Here is a 19,471-nt window from a genome sequence, read left to right as displayed (position 1 = left end):
TTAAAACTCCCGAAACTAACTTCAATCTGTTGTGCAATAGTTGTCGGTCCCCTTCACCTAAAAGACTCTGCGTGTCCACCCTCCAGTCACGACAGCTGGGGGAGGAGACCTGTCAATGACAACAGCACGAGAATCACTCGCTAATAATTACTCTATCAAATTATAGCTGGTGAGACAGGAGTCATTTTTTTCTGTCCGCGGCTAATGTTTGGCTGTGGAGGCGGCATGTCGCAGTCTAGCTTATTCATTAACTTACCCCAAGTCTTAGAAAGACGTTCTGGATGACTGCTGGCTACGAGATTTTTTCTAGCCTCAAGTAAAAAATTATTTTTTATTCGAATTTGATCTTGAAAGAAACAGTTGGTAACACAAACGACAGATGGTTGGCGTATAAAAATCCCTATTTAAATATTTAAAAAAATTAACTTTATATAAGTGCTTCTTCTGTCAAATTTCGATTATGCTTCCTGGTGACAAATTTGCCCTTATTTATCTATGAATGTACACACGTACAAGTACACACACACATATATATACCCGGAAGTCCAATGGAAATACAAACATTTCTTTGAATTGTTCTTAAGACATAACTCTCGCAATAAGATTCAGTTATTAACTTTTATTCAATGCTCAGTCTGAAAACCAGTTTTTGGACCCCGGTTTTTTTTGTTTCCTTATCGATGTAGCGCTTTAACTATAGCAATTGCTAATACTTAATACTCGATAATATTAAATTTTAATATACCTGAATATACAAATATATATATGTAGGCCTTATACTGTATATACTTAGCAAATTAGTAGAATCTTTACAGTAGTTTTAATCAAGAATAAAATGTATTTTCAATGTTTTTAACACAACGACCATGACCGAATTTTTCAAATCAAAAATGGATTTTTTGAATGTAATTCGTCATGTAATTTGTGGGGGACGTTTGATAAAATGTAAACAAAGTAATTATTTTTTTTTTTCTTTGTAAAGTTAGAAGGTAGAGCACGTATCGATAGATTGTTATTAGTATTTGTATAGAGTTTGTAAAATTTTGTTGTACACTAAGAGAAAAAAATAGCTTACAGAAAAGAATTCATTAATAGTTTATAGCAATTTTGTAGGGAGGATTTTAATCTGTATTTTTAAAGAATCCTGGGAGGAAACTTCCTCTTTGATTAACTGCAGAAATCAATTCTTTGGGAAACTATGAATAATCCATCAACGGAATGATCTTTCGAATGATTGGATTCAAATACCGAAAGAAGAAAGTCAGATGATTGGTTAGGGTAGATACGGAAAATAGTTTGCTTAGATATCCCCCTTTAGTTGCTCCTTTGACGGTGAAGAGATTGGCGATCTAATTACTTCACTCTCGTTACAGCTACTTTCTGGCTCCTGTTGTGTGTGAAAACTTGCTAATAAGACCAGCAAATTTCTGGCAAAATATATATAACGTAAAGTAAATCTACCCTTGGCAAAATTTCGTTTAAACACTGGCTTCTTTTAATTACCAATTCTGTCCACGTGCAACTAATTAGCTACTTTGATTCCCGGATTAACTTCGGGACGACACGAGATTACTAATTACAAAGGAGGGTGTCGAACGTTGTACGTTACCTGTCGAAAGTTTCATTTTTACTCGGCAAGTACGAGTGATTGATTCAATTAAACGAAAACTCCATATATTAAGAGTGTGTGGACATTATTCCTTGCGATTTTGACTTGCCACTCGACTGTTGGGCGAAGGGGGAATTTTACACGTTTTTAGCAAAGTTAATTTTCTTGCGAACTTGAGTGAGACAGGAGGGAAAGAAATAATTACTAGGAACAGAATTTCTGCTGGCACAGCGCCTTTCTTCTCCACTTCTGCCGCCGCATGCCTTGCAGAAAGTAATACCGACTTCCATTATAACCTCGGAGGCAGCGAATGATTGCATTTCAAAGAGATTGCACGGATAGAGGGTGGGAGATCTAAAATGGAAAACTTTGACGGGCAGATGTTTACAGACTTTCCCCTCTATAAAGACACGAAATTCTGAATACGAGATCTCCACCCTTTTAGACGAAGTTTGCGCTAGCTGGCATATTTCTTTTTTGATGATTTAACAGTTTATTTTGTCTACATTCGATATATATATTTTTTTTCCCTTCTATCAGGATATTATTATGCCCGATGTAGATTAGCGATTGATTTTTTATTTTTTTAGAGGAGGAAGAAGAGTAATTTCTCCCTTTGTAGCCTAAGTTAAATGGCGGGCGAAGTTGTTTCCAACGAGCTCACTTACATATTTGTATCTGTTCATCACCAGATGTCAATTCCCGAAATAAACAGAGATTCGGTTAACTGTTAAACACAATGTTTCCTTTTTAGCGAACGTGTGACAATGATTGACAATTGGCGTAATTTCAGTTCTTCACTTGGCACCAACTTACAATAGATAAAAACCGATATAGACAGTTTCCGATTTTTATCCCTTTGCCAAAATGTCGACCTTATTTAGAAAGATATGCGGATGTTTATTATTATAATTTCATGCAAATGCGTAACATTAGTCACGACGCGTATCCTATTCTCTTTAACCTTAATAATACACAAAACTTTATTATAACCTCTATAGTTTTTGATGGTGGAATGGGCGAGGTTTACCAACAGGTATTGTGGAACATACAATTCGTTCATTCCAGGCCATGCTATATTGTTATTAATGATGCTTTCTATAAATAGATCTAACATAGGATCACTTCCGGCGGAAAGAGTGTATGCACGAATAGATGGGAAAACGACTTCTGGCCAACCTAAACTTCAGCTACTAAATCACTTAGCGTATATAATAGTTAGTGGGTCTCAAGAGATCTGTCCTTCCCACCACACCTTCATTTAAATACACCCAGCTTGTCTCAAGGGGCACCATCCCTGCTGCACTAGCTAATTTAAATTTCAAATAAGTTATCGATGCTACTGTCTTTAGGATTGAAAGTAAAGTTCTTTCCTTGTAAATGACCTGACTGAGAGCCAAGGAGAATCATTTTGGGTTCTTTCGGATTCTTCAATCAATCCAACTTCTCCAAGAAAAGATTTGTGATTTTCGACTCAACGATCCTTCATTAGAATACTCAGTCATTAATGATATAGCTTCCTTCTTTCTGTATTAATCTACTTTCCAGTTATATACCATTTCATTTTAATTCCTTATTTGTCCTTTTTTTTTTTTTAATTCTCCAAATATCTCATCCTCTTGTTAAAAACCCATAGATCTCCCCTCTTAAACTTTGTGTTTCCACACATAGATAAAAATCTTTATTTGCTATTTAACTGTCTTATTTATTTCGGATAGTTAATGCGTTTTGGTCACGCAAGAAAGGGGAATTGTGAAGGAGAATCTTTCCTTTTTTTTCTTTTTGAAGAATGCCAAGTTAATTTTCTAAAGATCCGCACTTTTGTTACGCGATAGGTAAGAAGAGTAAACTATTTTTTTTTATTTGCTAAACGGATAGATACAGATCTAATCTATAACTTTATTTCTTATATAAGAAAACTGACCTCCTATTGTACAATCGGATAGGTTAAAAAACATTAAAACAAAATTGGTATTTTATGAGAACAACAATCGGTTAGAAAGAGTAGAAGTTTGGCCTATGACGTGTACGACCATTAATTGAAGAATTCGCAGAAAAATAGCTTTGCCAATTCCGGGAAAAGTTTTTCTGTCTGATTCACAAAGCTTAACGATTCACATCGGCACCTGGTTGTTAGCACTCTAATTAAGAATAGGAACCATTTACGTATTTTTATTTTAAATTCGTCCAAGTGTATAGGTGCACGTTCCCTTCGAAACCACCCTTTTTATATATAATGAACGTCTTTTTTCTGTTGATTTTTTAACATTTCTTTTATCCTTATTATTATTTTTATTAATCGAAGGAATATATTGTTTATAATAAATAATGGAGAGGGAGGGTGACTGACGAAACAACGATGTAGGCAACAAATACACATTTTTTTTTTTTTAAGCCTTTGTAGTTAAATCTGAATATAATCAAATAAATAACAAATTTGATCTCGCTGGTGAGCAAGCAACAGCCTCTAAAAGTAACAAAGAAAGAGAGAACAACCAAGGAAAAAAAAAAAAACATATCAGAGAAAATTTAATTATGGCATTGATGGAGGTTTGTGGACAATGATCTCCACTCGCTGGTCGAGTGTGCCAGAACTATAAGACAATCTATAGCTGGATCCCATTTTTTAATTTCCTTAATTAAATAGCCGTACCGTACTGCAGATATGGATAGAAAAGGAGCTTTCAAGCATTTGGGCCAACATCGGAGGAATAAAGACGAAAATTTACTGATTAAATTAGCCGAAACATCTCGAATTATCCGGAGAGCATCATTAATATCTACTGGATCTAGTCTCTGGTCTTAACAATATATATATAATTTTTTTCTCTCTCTCTCTTTTTTTTGAAACGATGAAATATTTTGATAGTTGGTAATTTATTTCCTAGTAATTCGAAATATTGCTAACATTTCCTCACACAGCTATAAAGAAATTAAAATACGGAGTAGGTGTTTTTATCTATTGTGATGTAACACTGACAGGAAATGTTCGTATTGGCATCATAAATGTATGCGGGAGGAAATAAAATGAGAAACGATGGCGCTATGTAACCTCGCTTGATAATAGGAGTAGCATGGGGAAAGGGTTAATAGGATCGTTTGCATTCAGCTCGGCGTGTCACGTGACACAATTTGTCACGTCATTAAGAGCACAGGCGTTGGAACAAACTTCTCACTAAAGAGCGTTTAATTACTTCCGTCGACGATACAACTTTCAATGTCGGTCCCGGACCGGTATACATCTTCTCCCTTGTTAATTTTTTGACACAAGATTTGAGAGAGAAACTCCATCGATGGAAGATTCGCATCTCACTACTACTGACAGCTATTTTCTATCGCTCGTTAAAACAAAGGTAACAGTCGAGTGACTTTTAGATGGTAAAGAGGAAAAGCAGCGATGCATGATATGATATCCATGCTTCTATCAGTCCTGTGTATTAGCTGAACTGTATGTAAATAGAAAATAAGTTATTTGCAAATTAATGACGTGTGTAATGAGACCAATAACGAACTTGTGGTCATTCTTCCAACATCTCTCTCTCTCTCTCTCTCTTTTTTCTCTTTCTCTCTCTCCCTCTCTCTCATACACACACACACACTCACTCATACATACACATTCTTTCTCTAACCATTCCCTCTGCCATTTTTTAATTATAAATTTTGCATGAAATTTTTTTGTTTTTTTTTGAATAGTTCTCTATAAATAATTTATTTTAATTATTTTTTTTTTTGGCTGGTCGCTATAAAAATAAATTGTTAATTTAAAAAAAAAAAGTTTTAAATAATTTTATTGGGGTTTGAATATTATGAATAGGTACTGTTTTTTGTCAATGTCGTCTTTCCTTTGTTTTTAGATTCCTCTAGACGAGACTGGCAGCCAGGATGGGTTTAGATTGGTAAGTTTCTTAAAAAGAATTCTTTCCCTTTCAACAAAGCTTTGACTTGAATTGTAGTTTATACAAGTTATATACTATATCTTATATATATTGTTATATATCTATCTATCTATATATATATATATATATAGCCTATATAAAGAAAAAGAAAGAAAAAAAAGTTTCTTAACACAAATTTCCGAAAGAAGTTGTTTGTCGAAAAGGTTACAAAATGTCATGACCAACGTTAAAAGAAATGGCTTTAACATTTTATCACTATAGTTTGCAGTCCAATAGCCTCTGTTGTTTTTCTGCTTTAAACGTCAGAGTCAGGTTTTTCAAGATTATTTTTCTACCTCTGGCAATTTGACGTGTCCGTCTACTCGACTGGCTGAGATAATCGGTCGTCAACTGTATGACTATTTCAACAATCAAGTGTTGAGCATAAAACCAAAGTTGATTACTGCGAAAACTTGTCGAGGGTGGTGTTGGTATGACAAGACTCTTTCAAAAAATGGCCCTTCTACGTCGAGGTGACAGCTTTGACTGCAGCTAAAAGCCACGCTACTACTTTTATTCTCTCTCTCTCTCTCTCTCTCTCTTCTGTTCTCTTCCCTTCTCTCTCTTCTCTTCTCTCTTTCTCTTTCTCACTCTCAACTGTTGCGACCCAATAAAAAAAAAAGAAACAAGTAAGGAAAAATACCGTTTTCCTTCCAGCTAAAATATTAATTAATTTTAAAATGATAAAAGACCGTCCTCCGAAAAATTTAATATTTTTTTTTTTTTTACGCATTAAGAATGCAAAGAGAAGAGAATTTCAAAATCGATAATTCTTTGAGAGTGGGCCTATTATCTTTTGCCATCATCTTTCTGCTCTGAAGTGTTTTCCCAAAGAGAACTTCTTCCGAGCGTTAACACGGATTCTTGACCACATCAGATTATTTAATCTGAACTTTCTTCGGCTTTTAACTTACACAATCAAAATTGGGTAATTCACACAGAATTAATGTAAACAATAGTCGTGAATCATTTAAATTTTTTAAAAAGTCGAATGGAAAAGGATTAAAAAAAATCACAAAAAGAAATATTTAAACTGATTAATGCTACCATTTTCATATAAACTTTTCTAATTTCAAAAAATTAAAAGCATTTGTGCAAAAACTTTTAAATATTTTATGATTTTAATTTCTTTTTTCCCTGACTTAATGAAATCCAAAGTCATCTAAATTTTAAAACAAACGTTGCTTAGTAGATTATGTGTTTTTTTTTTTCCTCCCTTTTTTTTTTGTTTCTTTTAATTGGCTTAAGCAGAAATTGTATAAATAAAATCCAAAGACAAATGTTGTTGCACATTTTCCAATGTTTAATGAATACCTTACGCACTTAAACATTAAAAAAAAAAGAGCAATTAAATTTGGCATTTGTCTAAATCAAAAACTATAGTGTTTGGCTCGGAATTAACTCCTTAATTGAGCCAAAAAAGAAAAAAAAATCATTTTTGTTAACGTGATTTATCGCCCTGAAGAATTTATAGGTGACTAATATCCTTCCACATCTTATTACAGAACAAATACGAAAGTAAAGAGCCTTTCTCCTACTAAATGAGCTTCGATTCTTCTTAATATGTTTGATTCATGGGTGACAAGTTTCAGAAGCGCACTTTTTTCCCCCTTTTTTTTTTTTTAAATTTATGTGCTTTAAGGCTATTCGGAACGCAAATCGCTTTCTCGGATCTGAAAGTAGACAAGTTTTATATTGACTAATATGCTTCTTCGTGATGTTATGAAGCAAACACGAAGGTAAAAGATTTCCCTCTCAGCGAATAAACTTGCAATTCTTTTTAATACATTTCACACATAGGCGACAAGTTTCGGTAATATGCTTCATATATATATATATATATATATATTGAAGACTTTTACCAGTCAAAATTCCCAAATTTTCTTATATATGAAGTAGACAATTTGAAATTTATATGATTAATAAGCAAATATAAAGATAAAGATTCTTATTCTCAGTAAATTAGTTTCAATTCTTTTCAATACGCTTGATTTATGATAGAAAATTTTGGGAATATTCTCTATAGAAGTGATAGATTTTTATGTCAGTTATGCACTCTGACATTCAAATTTCCAAAACAGTATTAAAAACAAGTGTAAGAGCCTTGTTTTTTTACTATGCAGAAGGCTCATTACTATATTTAAACTATAGAAATTTCGTATTACAATGGGGGTGATTCTTATCTTTTATAAAGGATAGATACTGTATATATTTAAGAATTAGGTAGTATAGGGTCTAAACTTTTTCTCAAAACGGGATAGGTATTTATATCCCGTATATAATATAAAAAAAAAGAGCTCTAATTCTTGTTAGTACTTAGTGGGTGATAAGTTTATAGGTTGTAGATATTACGAATTGCAGGTTTTAAAAGGGTCGGGAAAGCAAATCTTCTATCAGAATTGAAAGTAGGCAAGCTTAAAGATCCATTAGTAGAGCAGAATAATTTGAAAAAAAAAAAAAAAATGTTAAAAATTTAATCCGTTTTCGTCGTCGCTTAGAATTTGTTTTAATTAGTTAAAGTCCTGGTGGCATTTTAAAATTTAGTCATTAATATTTAAGTCGGTCTTTACTACTCCAACTTAGTCGCAACAATGGATTATTAGCGAAACACCAAGAAGCAGTTTAAACTAGCAAATCGATCATCTTATTCCCCGAACATGCGGGCAGGTAGCTGACTTGGCTTCAGTCTCCAGAGACGGAATTTTACTTAGCTATTTTCCAGAAAGTAGCTAGGTTTTATGCACTCGCTAACAATGTTACCGCAGCAGGATTCTGTAAGAAAAATCGATGCAAATTTGGCAGAAAAGCAGAAGAAAAAATATAAAATATATATATTTGACCTAGAGTAAAGCTGAAGAAAGTTTTAAAAAAAATCTTTATCGGCGTATAAAAGTTTAGTTAAGATAAAGAGAAATTTCCTTTTAAACTATTAGAATGATAGAAAGAGTGGAGAAGTTGGGAGCGGGGTGTGTAAGTCCGTATTAATAGGGACGAAAACTTTAATCGAGACGGTGACGTCACAGCGGGGCCAATCGCCGAGCTTACAGATCGATATATCACGTGATAACGCTTCATACCTCGAAGGCACGTTCCCCAAAAACAGAGAACCGCAGGTATGCTGGCATCTCAAAACCAAATTAAGGTCGGCTGCAACGGAATAGAGAGAGGGAGGCATTAGAAATAGTCTTGGTCTTGTATTGATTGAAATGTGAAATCGTTATTTCTCCGCGCCAGATCATTGGAGTAACAAGACTTGCCGCTCGTTACTGCATTGCCTCCTTTCTCTCAACCTCCTTCATTATTCGTCCCGGTCGAGAGGGAGAAAGAGAGAGAGAGAGAGAGAGAGAGAGAGAGAGAGAGAGACGAAATTTGGCCCATTGATTTGTCCGTCGTCTTGTAGTCAAATTTTGTCGCCCCGGTTTATTCTTGACAGAAAAAGCGCCTTTCTATACTTTAGTAATCTCAGTTGAAGAAGTTTGGTATTTACACATCTGCAGTCGGGGAATCAAATATTGCCACTTCAGTATCGGAGATTGAATGACCCACTCTCTCTCTCTATATCTTCAGAAGCAAGCGGAAAGTCATGAATTTTGAGTGTCCATTCTGCTGTTTCTACTATTTTCCCCATCATGCAACAGTAGTAATAACAAGAAGCAAGTCAATGGAGAGAAACTTGTGATTGATGAACGTCGATGGTTGGTGTTTAATTAAGAATCTTGATTAATGAGATCCGGAAAAAAGAGTTTATATATCAAATGGAACAATATCTGAGATCTTTTTTTTTTTCATGCTTTTATTACTTCCGATGCCTCAAGCACCATCTGGAAATATATCTAAACATTGAAGGGGGAGTCCAGTGCTTGGGGTCATACACTTTAATCCCGTTTAATGTTGCCATTTTTTTCTCTTTCTCTGTTGATTAAACATATTAATTTTTTTTTTATTTTTGCTCCTCTTCGATTTTTCCTTATTTAAAACTCGACTTTGGCTATAAATCAAAGTTTGACGTGTAGTGTAGTTATAAAAGTTAAATAACAATTCTCGCATTTATCGATCGTTTCGTAGCGAAACATGACTTTGTATTTTTGTGTTTTTTTTTTTTTGCTCCATAAATAATGGAGAAAGTAAAAGAAAATTTTTACGAAATCGTTCCCATTCTCCATTTAAAGTTAACTTTAGCCGTAACATTGCAACTAAAAGCCCTGCGAGAGAAGAGAGTAAGAGGGAAAAAAAAGAAGGGATAATATTATATGCAGCTTACATATTTTTTTCCATTTTTGTCTATATACATCATTTACACTCGGAGGGATTGCACTGTGTCTTAAAGAGACAGGCAGAGATATCTTATTTTGCCATTTGGATCCATTTCGAGAAGTGAAGTTGACTGGACAAGGGCGAACACTTTCTCTCCGAAGATTCTCTGAATCCTTTCTAACATTATCGTCGACATAATGACAGTTTTCTAACTTACTCAAGGAATCAATACAGAGGGAATGGGGAGAAAAGGGGGGACGGGAACGTCTCTGTTAGTGACACGATGCTCCCCAAAGTGTCTTCCAGTAAAATGTCGCTTGAGTGGGGAGCAAATTGCAGCTAATACATATTCGTGCAGCCGACTCTTGCGCCTCACTTCTCCGTGATCCTTGTACTCTGCGAGAAGGAACAAGAAAGTGGAATGTTTGTTTCGTACTTTGCTAGCTAATTAAGGAATAAAATGGCGATCTGATTAGATAGCGAGCATATTTTCCGCTCGGCGGAGTTCATGGCTGACGTCGACTCTTTTCCATTATCCTTCTTTCTTTACATAGACGGGTCGATCCATAAAGTTGTTGTTTTACTAGAAAAATTTCCTTTATTTGAACTTTCAAATTGGTTCTTTCAAAACTCGAGAAGGAAGATTCCTTATAATACATAAAAAAAAAAAATATATCAATTTAGTTTATTTTAGAAAACAAATATAATAAATTTCCAAATCAGAAAATAATTCCACGCCATTCATCCAAAAACACTAACATAAAGATATTCTTCGTTGGAGGCAATAATTTATAATAAAAACAGTATAAAGACGCCAATTTACAAGCCTCATACATGTCACCGAATGCCTATTAAAGTGAAGCTCCATATTGAGAATGACAGATGGAATCTTGCCTGCTACATCAAGAGGCAATATTATTGTCGGTCGGTTTTTAGTGCATATCGACCGTCGCTCTTTCTGACTGCCAGTTATTGTTGTTTACTAAAGTCTCATTATTCAAGCTTCCATTGATCCTTCCTTCTGCAGTCATAACTGGCTCCGATGCGCACACTCAGTCAGTTGCAATTATTACATTAATGGCTGACACCTTCTGTGGTTGGAGAAAGCATCCGGCTTCATTATGGATGAACGGGCAATGCGCCACACACGCTATCTTGCATGTCCTTCTTTCTTCTTCAAAACACTCTCTTCTTAATAATAAAAACTTTCTACGAACCAAATGAAAATCGCCACCGACGTATATAACAATATCCTTTAAAAAAAACTGCTTAAATTTCACAATAAATAAATAATAATAATATCGTCGGACGAGATTCGATTGCAGATAAGTATTGTCTTTATAAAAAATTGCGGATGCGGTGGAAGAAAAATCTTAATTTATTAATTATATTATAAGTATAGTTATTATAAACCAACAAGTTTAGTTATCGTTAAAGGTCTGCATGGTAAAAGGAAACGTAGAAAGATGGATAGGCCAGCGATGACAAGGTATAATTATTTTCTGTATTTGAAAACCCAGGGCATTTTACATAGATTCCTTGCCAAGTTAGATAATGCTACAGATTGACGCTTCATATACTGTATAATATCGGTTATCTTTATCAGACAAAAGGGTATTGATCAAAGTGGCGGCTGTGGCGGCCGTGTATGAAACGTCGTAGAAGCTTATATTAAAGGGTCGGGAGAAAATTAAGAAGATCTTAGCGACTTTAAAATTCCACTTTAAGGGGTTAAAATAATAAAAGTAGAGAGCCTTTAAAAAATAATATTCTTTCTAAACACTTAAGTACCGTATTGGGCCCGTCTAGGCTTCAAGTTGAATGACGTTTTATCTCGTTGAACTAATCCGTTAGCAGCTCGGCTCTCTTCTCATTACAGGTGTAGACAGACCAGGCCGTACCCACCAAAGTCCCGGGGCTTGGCTTTGTCATGAATACAGAATCAACCACATGACGCCGTTAATAACAAGGTAGTCTGCACATTAGTTGTACAGCCCATGACCTGTCTTATTAACCCTTTGATCTAGTAAATCCATCTTGAGCATACGGTGTCCTAACAGTTTAGACCCACGGGGTTGGTAGAGGGACGGACCTGGCCTCGGGGCTTATTCACCTGCGGAACATTCAAGTGTGACTTGCGTAGGTCCTATTGTACTCTTGACAAGATGGATGAGAAATGATTGGTGAGTTTGAAGACAACGAGATTTGATCAGTTGTACAACCTAATTATTGTTTATAGCAACACATATGGATATTATGCCCTCTTCTTTTTCTATTTTAACCTTCTCTGCATGTATCAAATTGATATTTTTTTTTTTAAATCTTAGTCCATATTATTTTTCTCTCGTTTCTCTCTTAAAATTTGAAAATAAATTAAAGGCCGAAAATTATAAATAAAAAAAGTAAACCGTGTCCGACGACATATGTGCAGCTGCTTTTCTTCTTTTATTTTCCAATCGATATTTCAATGGTTAACCGTTTTTCCATTTGGTTTTTGAAGTGAAATCAAGACGGACGATGGCGAAGGAAGATAGCAGTTGGTATCGAACCCTAATCTACATTTTAGTCAGAATGATTTCCGTCCTCTCAGATCATCTAGAAAAGGAAATTTCCTATAGGTGTCACTAAACGGATAATCACCCACATAGGTGGTTGACGTGCATTACTGGGTATCGCTGGCTGTTGATGGATGAAGATTTATTTTTTCTTTACAGTCTTTGTTCTGTATTCTGCTTCTGAATCTCCTTGCCAGATAATGAGTCCATTAAAGTCTAGCAAACATACATTACCTAACTTGTCCCCAAAAAATCTTTACACTAACTGTTCTATCAATACATTGATTAGCCTTTGCGAAGTATTTAGTTATATACTAGAGGATAAGCAAAGATAAATTCAGATCGGGTTCGATTTAAGTAGGAAAAAAAAAAAAACTTTAGTTAATTGTATTGGTTTGCTCTTGCATGCGCGGTCACAACAAAAACTGATTTTCAGAGCTTGGAGAATATCCGACATCCAAGCTTAGAAAAAGACTTGGCCAGTGGGAGTTTTTCTGGTCATTCGAGCCCCCCTTGTAGTCGTCAATAGAGCCCCTTTCTTTTCACGTCTCTGAATGAAACAGCTTTAGAAGGTAGAGAAAATTGAACACCACGTACTACAGATGTCTGGTGACACCACACAACCCCACTAAAAGGAAAACACTAATGAAACTTCTTTTGTCCTTCCTGCGAAGCTGTGGACTGTAATTGACGGACATAGTAGAAAATCTACTAAAACTTTTCCTACATTCTTTCGTAGTAAGATCATTTAGAAAACTAATGCAGGAAAACAGAATTCCTTAAAAGTCGATTTTTATTTGTTATTTTTCTATTTGCATGGCTCGCACGAGCTTTAATGCATCTGGTTCATTCTAAATTAAACTCGACTCTTCTTTTGCATTAAGGAGAGCTTGAACAATTTAAAGACTGCTTTTAAACTACGAACCCCCGACTGACGAACGTCATTTAAGTGTTAAAAGTTAAAGAGTATTCTTTAAAATTTTTACATGTTTTTCTCTTTTATATATAAATTTGAATTTAGCTAACATTTACTTTCGTCCACTAAATAATTACTCGGTGTTTATTCGAAGAGAGTGGATAGATTAGATCTTTTCTGCATCCATTAACTGCTCTTCTCGTCTCTGAGTTATCGTATTATTTATTCCTTAACAAAGCATCGATTGACCGGTCTAAGAGACACTATAAAATACTACATCTGTATCGAGTTAGAAAGTCACCACTTTTTTCTTCAAAAAGCCGTGTAAAAATTACACAACCCAATTTCTTCCAGTAAGCTGACTGTTCCGGGAGAAGGGGACATTACTGCCCACGTTTAACAGATGCCCCAGACACAAGACGCTATAAAATAAATGAGATTTTAGCCGTGCAACGGTACGGACATTACTGCCCTAATCTTCTAGAGGTGGAATCCATTTTACAGTTGTACTAGAGATTCTTATGTTTTCAAATTAAATCAATATTATTAAAATATTTCTAATAACTTTGCACAAAAAAAACTGTGGAAATTTATAATGTATATATATATGAAAAAAAAAACTCTGCTAAAAACATTAAATATGTAAATTAGCTTATCACAAGAAAAGAGTTTTTTTTTTTTGCCTTCCCCTCCTCTTCTGGTCCTGACTGTGGGGCAATTACCCAAGAGAGGAAATATCATTAGCATGCGCTATTCGTCTAGCGAACATTATACTTTATTATTTCCTATGTGTGTACTTGAATGAAAGTTTGAAATAATTTGTTTCTATCCAAAAAGTCCCATCTCATATATCTTTGTAGTATTTGTCGAGTTTCTTTCCAATTCGGTCGCCAGGTCACACGTCCATTGGGATTTTACTTTAATTTCATCTTTGACATTAAACATGGTCGTATAAATTGAGTCAAACGCGATAAACTAATCTTTTTTATGCTTTATTGTCAGTTATTTTTTTAAGGCATAATTTTGAAATGTTCAGAAGTATGGTAATTTTAATTGTCTGTGTTTCGTTTATCATTGGTAATTAAATTTAGAAATTATAAGAAGAGAAATATACTTTAAAGCGATTAAAGTAAAAGTTGTAGAGTAGATTTGGATGTTGGCGCAAAGAAGGAAAAAAAATGTTGTTGGGTAATTGAAATCGAAAAGAAGCATTGCTCCTCTGAATCGAATTAAAAGAAACGTGATCTCTCTCCACTTTACTAGAACTGTCAGTTGCGTGCAGCATCTTCAGGTGACATGGTTTCCGCTCACTTTTATCACCCGAGTTGTGGGAGACAATCTATCGTGACATCAGACAATATCCAAGTCTACCCTTTCACTAACTGACAGCATTGGAAAACACAGCATTTTCATTCAATGTTGTCATGGATCACGGTTGACGTGTTATTGTTGTCTTGTTTCAATGGTTTATCGGGTTCATCTTTCGAAGGACGATGTCCTATGAGAGGGTTCAAGTTTGTTAATAAACTGTTGTCAATTTTAAATTGTAGGTAATTTTTTAATATATTGACTTGTTATAAATATTGATTTCTTTTATAGGAACGCCACAGAGTGGATATCTGTACGATTCGAACATGTACAGTACACCGTTGTCCCTGCTACATCTCCCTCCGACGGCTCTACCTGAGGTGACTCAGCAAATGACGCAACCTGGTAACAGCACAGTGAGGTTCTATCAAGATGGTAAAAGTTTAGAAGATTCCAAACAATTGTTGTCCGAAGTCGACATGCAGCATATCAATGAAGCAGATGTCGACATTGGGTTCGTTTGCAAGAAATGTCAGATGGTTTTCCCGTCTGAAGTCCTGTGTCTTAATCATCAAAAGTCGTCTTGTTTTGTCACCAAGGTAGCCGGGGACATTAAAGCCATGTTGAAGTTAGTGCAAATCCAATTGGAATGTGGTGCATGTCGAGAACGCTTCACCACAATCATGGACTTGCGATTCCATTGCAACCTTGATCGACACGTAAAACGGTTACAGAGGGAGAATATTCCAATTCCTCCAGTGTCATCTAACACGTCTGTTCTCGGACCATCAACATCTATTCATTCTGTTTTAGAAGCATCTCCTGCAAACGTTCCTCTAGCGATAAGAGAACCCTCTTCATCTCTTCCTCTTTCTTCTTTGAGAGGATGTTCGACGTTGAGAGGCCTTCATCCTGCACTAGGAGGATCTTTAGCATCCACTTCTCCTACTCAAGGAGGAACTGCATCCATTCAGTCACCAGCAATAGAATCACCGTTTCTTATACCATCAACGAATCAACCGCAAATCAACTGCTCAGAATCGAATCCGATCAACTGCACCTCACCCATTTTTCAACAGGACAGACTAGATGCACAAGTGGCATTGGACAATATGATGGTGGAGCAAGGACAAGAATCCCATTCAGTGAACATTCCCGTATCTGATCGCATGCTTTCTAAAGCTGGGATCTGTAACTCAGGTGATGCCTCCTTCAGTCCAGAAACTAAGAGGCTTTAACTAAGATGAAAGTTTGTCTTTAGGCAATAATGTATTCCTTTTCCTCCCACTTTAAAAAAACAAAAAAGATAGACTACGTATTGTTTGTCATTTCATCGCAAAGATTATGTGAAAGTTATTTATTGTTTTTGCATAAGAAAGAAAGACAAGAAACTAGTCTTTAAAGACTTTGGATTCAAATCACACGTACAATTTATGGACATGTATTTAGGTATGACCTTCATACAGGGAACAGAATCCTTTCTTCTGTCCCTTTAATCTTGGCTCACGCCACAAGTTTCCTAAACTAGATTAGCTGGAATAAGCACAAAAAAATTATAGTTGTCATGCATGTGCCATTTTATGAAGTTTGTTGTAGTGGTAGTTTTATTTGCTGTGTGCTGGGAGACATCGTGTTTCCGAGCTTTCGTAAAAATTCCTAAAATAAGTGGCTGATATCTCCGTATTCCTGACATAGTTTCCTCGGCAGGGTAGGCGTAAACCTGTTCCTAATTATGGACAATGAAACTTAAGTCTTAAAAAATGAAAAAAATCTTTTTATGAAATTTTTTCACTTTTTTCTGAAGTTTTTGTAAATAAGACCTCGCGAATCAAACTAATTGTTGTATGTGAAAGGTGTTGAGACGATTACGCTCTCGACTTGACATAGATCGTCGTCCATGTTGGAATACTGCAAACTATTCTTTCCGCAGAGAAGTAGATATCTCTACGTTGTATATGTCCTATTGTAGGTAACTAAACAACCACCCTGCCGAAAACTTACTACACTGTTGGCAGGATCCTATTCGAGGAGATTAAGCCACGTTATGATGGGCAAGTTATGGCATGACTAAGCTAAGTTCTACCTGAGCAACCGTGTTAGATTGCATGAAAATGGCTAGTATTTTATAATACGTTAGCCTATTTATCATTGGTGGCAACTTTGCCACGTAGGTTTTGATAAACTGATGTTCCTGACACCGTTTTCACAGCCAGTGGATCCCAGGTTGGACAGCTTAACTAACCAAGTTCCTGCGTTTTTTCTACATCGAAGAGATTTATCCTAGCACGTTTTATTGATGTTCTCTACATAATCTATGTGTCTTGTCAAGTGCACGTATGGCAGCAAGAGATAAAACAGATATTTAAGTAAAAAATATAGATGAACAGCTTGTTGCTGATAACTCGAACATTGGTAGATGTGTCCAGATGTATAGGAGTATACTACCACTCCAAGTGGAAGTTTAGTTATGTCGTCTATATTTGTAACTTAATTGTTCAGTATGATTATTGGTGTATATGTGATAGCTTGCCACCTAGAGCCTCGCTAGATAAGTTACATTAGATTGTATGATAGATCCCATGGTCACAAGGGGTTAAAAAAAAAAGGATGAAAGCTATCTTCCATCATTTAAAACAAGCACTATAACATCTCCTGCAGTAAGGTGGCTACGCGTTTTACAACCAAGCCAACAATGGGATGCTCACTGCCAAGGTTTGCCAAGACTGACTGCTCAGGCTAAACTGGGACGGGGGGATTTAAATGGTAGTGAAAATTACATGATAAAAATCCAGAAGAGAATGTGCTTGATGTGTTGGTTTCTGTTATTCAAATCGTATTGTCATATTTCTCCCTTTCATTGTATGGAAACCGCGCTCTGTGAGTGGAGGGGGGGTGCCGTTCATTCCGATCACACTATATTTTTGGAGGAGCCGAGATTCGAATGACGACACCCCACCGATGTCACGCCCACGATTTTATACCAAGTGTGCTCACCAAAAGCAACTTACCATCTAGACCACCCCATGAGGAAGGGGTGTTTTCCAGTTCCTATTTTGTGTGAAGACAGATGGAGAATGGTTCTGGGACGCCTTCAGTCTTGCACTCCAATTAATCCCACAGTTCGAAGTGAAACTACATTGAGAAGGGTTGCGTCTCTCAACAGGCCTTCCAGCATCGATTCTGTGATTTCGGAGGTCTTTTCACTCAAGTGGGCTAAGTATGACAGAATGCTGTGCGAGATTCAATTTCGTCTAATTCTATACAGTTTGTACAAGTACGGGCTAATTATCGCTCATATGTAAGGTTTTTGACTCGTTGTTATGTAGTATTTAGTTCTAGCGCACGGGCAGAGAATCATTTCCACAGTTAGTTAGATGCTCTTTGTGTTCCTTCGTATTTCCAATCGACAACTTTTTATATCTAAGCCCCAAATATTTTATATAAAGGCAAAAATAATCTTGTTTACAATCAGTTTTCATTCTCTGTCACGTGCTTCGTTGCATCTGTTAGAGGAATCATTATTTTCTAGTTATTAGGATGGTTTTCTACGTTGTTATTCGATCACTTGAATGTAATATCGAGTTATTGTTTTGGTGGATGAGTGGATTCGCTTTTAAGCTGAACGATTTTGGTGCAATTTGGCTCTAAACATCGGCAACTAGTCTGTGGTTTTTCGAAAGAAAGAGAGAAAGAGAGGAATGAATGCGAGAATAAAAGATGGTGCATAGTTTTTTCCTAATAGTTTGTATTCTTGTGTACAATGTGGCTGTACACAAACGTCTTCAAAGTCTGGGTCTGTGCAATCTGTACTATCCTACACTGTCAAGCGGCGAGAGGACTTGGGAACTTTGCACAAGGAACTGGTACTAGAAGAAGTACAAATGAAAAAACCCAAAAAAGCACAGATATTGACCAAAGGAAGGCCAATTTCACTGTTTTGAACCGTGAGGCGAAAAACTATTTTTCCTGTTAATCCATAGTTCCTGAATAAAAAAAAAAAAGATATCAACAATCAGAGACAACTGCGGGAGTGTAAGTCTGGATCTGTCGAAAGAGTTAAGCAAGATGACTGTCTAGCAGAGGCGACAGAAAGGATATCACACATACATAAAAAACACCACCAGTGGTCCTTGCAAAGTAGACATGTTTTCCTCTACCTCATACTGCATTCGAAGTTCCTATGAAATGCTTGGACCCACTTAGTAATTCGGTTATTGTTTTGGGTTGTTTTGATGGCACCAGTGGTATATACATTGTGCGTATATTCTTGTGTCCTACATGTACATATGTATGTGTCAGAGAACTATTTAGGGCTGCCTCAGTGTATTGAAGCCCCTAAGCTTTGAGTTTGAAATTTTTTTAAACCTGTGGGTAGATCAACAAATAACACTACAGTAAGTTAGTCTACTATGGACTGTGTGAGCCTGAATTATTCCTAAAAAAAAAACAACATTCCTATTATTCTGGTTCCAAAAAAACATTATGGCCTTGCTGTCTCACTCAGTATTTTTACCTAAAAAGTAAATCCGGAACAATCAACCCGGATTCTGTTTCCGCCCTTTGTTGTTTCCTATAACAGTTTGGTTCCTCAAACATAACTACAGAGGCCAAATAGACTCAAAAAAAAAAAAGAAAAGAAAAACTCAATAATGAAATATAAACTAATGGCTTTTTCATTATTTTAGGTCACAGTCTAAAAAGACTGCCTGTTATATCATCTAAATCTCAGTTGTATGAATTCAGTAGTAGTAGACATTGTTTTATATAAACATATTATGCAGGGCTATTTTTGGTATATCGGTTGAGAAATTCTAGGTTTTTACACCATGGCTCATGTAGTCTGCTTTAAGCTATGTAATAAACTGTCAGATGTGAGAACTATAAAATGGTGTGG

At 35.7% G+C, this 19,471-nt stretch overlaps 1 protein-coding gene across 4 annotated transcripts in view; it reads left to right on the top strand.

Annotated features, from left to right (window-relative positions):
* The window catches only part of LOC111633334 (zinc finger homeobox protein 4-like), a 58,923-nt gene extending 39,662 nt beyond the window's left edge, over positions 1–19,261 (top strand). For 3 of the 4 annotated variants that reach the window (XM_023377885.1, XM_023377886.1, XM_023377887.1), the window contains one exon: positions 14,869–19,261. In XM_023377885.1, the coding sequence (XP_023233653.1) occupies positions 14,869–15,815 (947 nt within the window). In that variant the 3' untranslated portion in view covers positions 15,816–19,261. Of the gene's footprint in view, positions 1–5,463; positions 5,506–14,868 lie in introns of all 4 variants that reach the window. The other variant, XM_023377889.1, reaches the window with a different exon arrangement.
* Positions 19,262–19,471: the final 210 nt, after the last annotated feature.

Source organism: Centruroides sculpturatus, unplaced genomic scaffold (assembly GCF_000671375.1).
Source record: "Centruroides sculpturatus isolate CEXI.00-Female unplaced genomic scaffold, Cexi_2.0 scaffold888, whole genome shotgun sequence".
NCBI classification, from domain to species: Eukaryota; Metazoa; Arthropoda; class Arachnida; order Scorpiones; family Buthidae; genus Centruroides; species Centruroides sculpturatus.
This window is presented reverse-complemented; position numbering and strand designations above follow the sequence as displayed.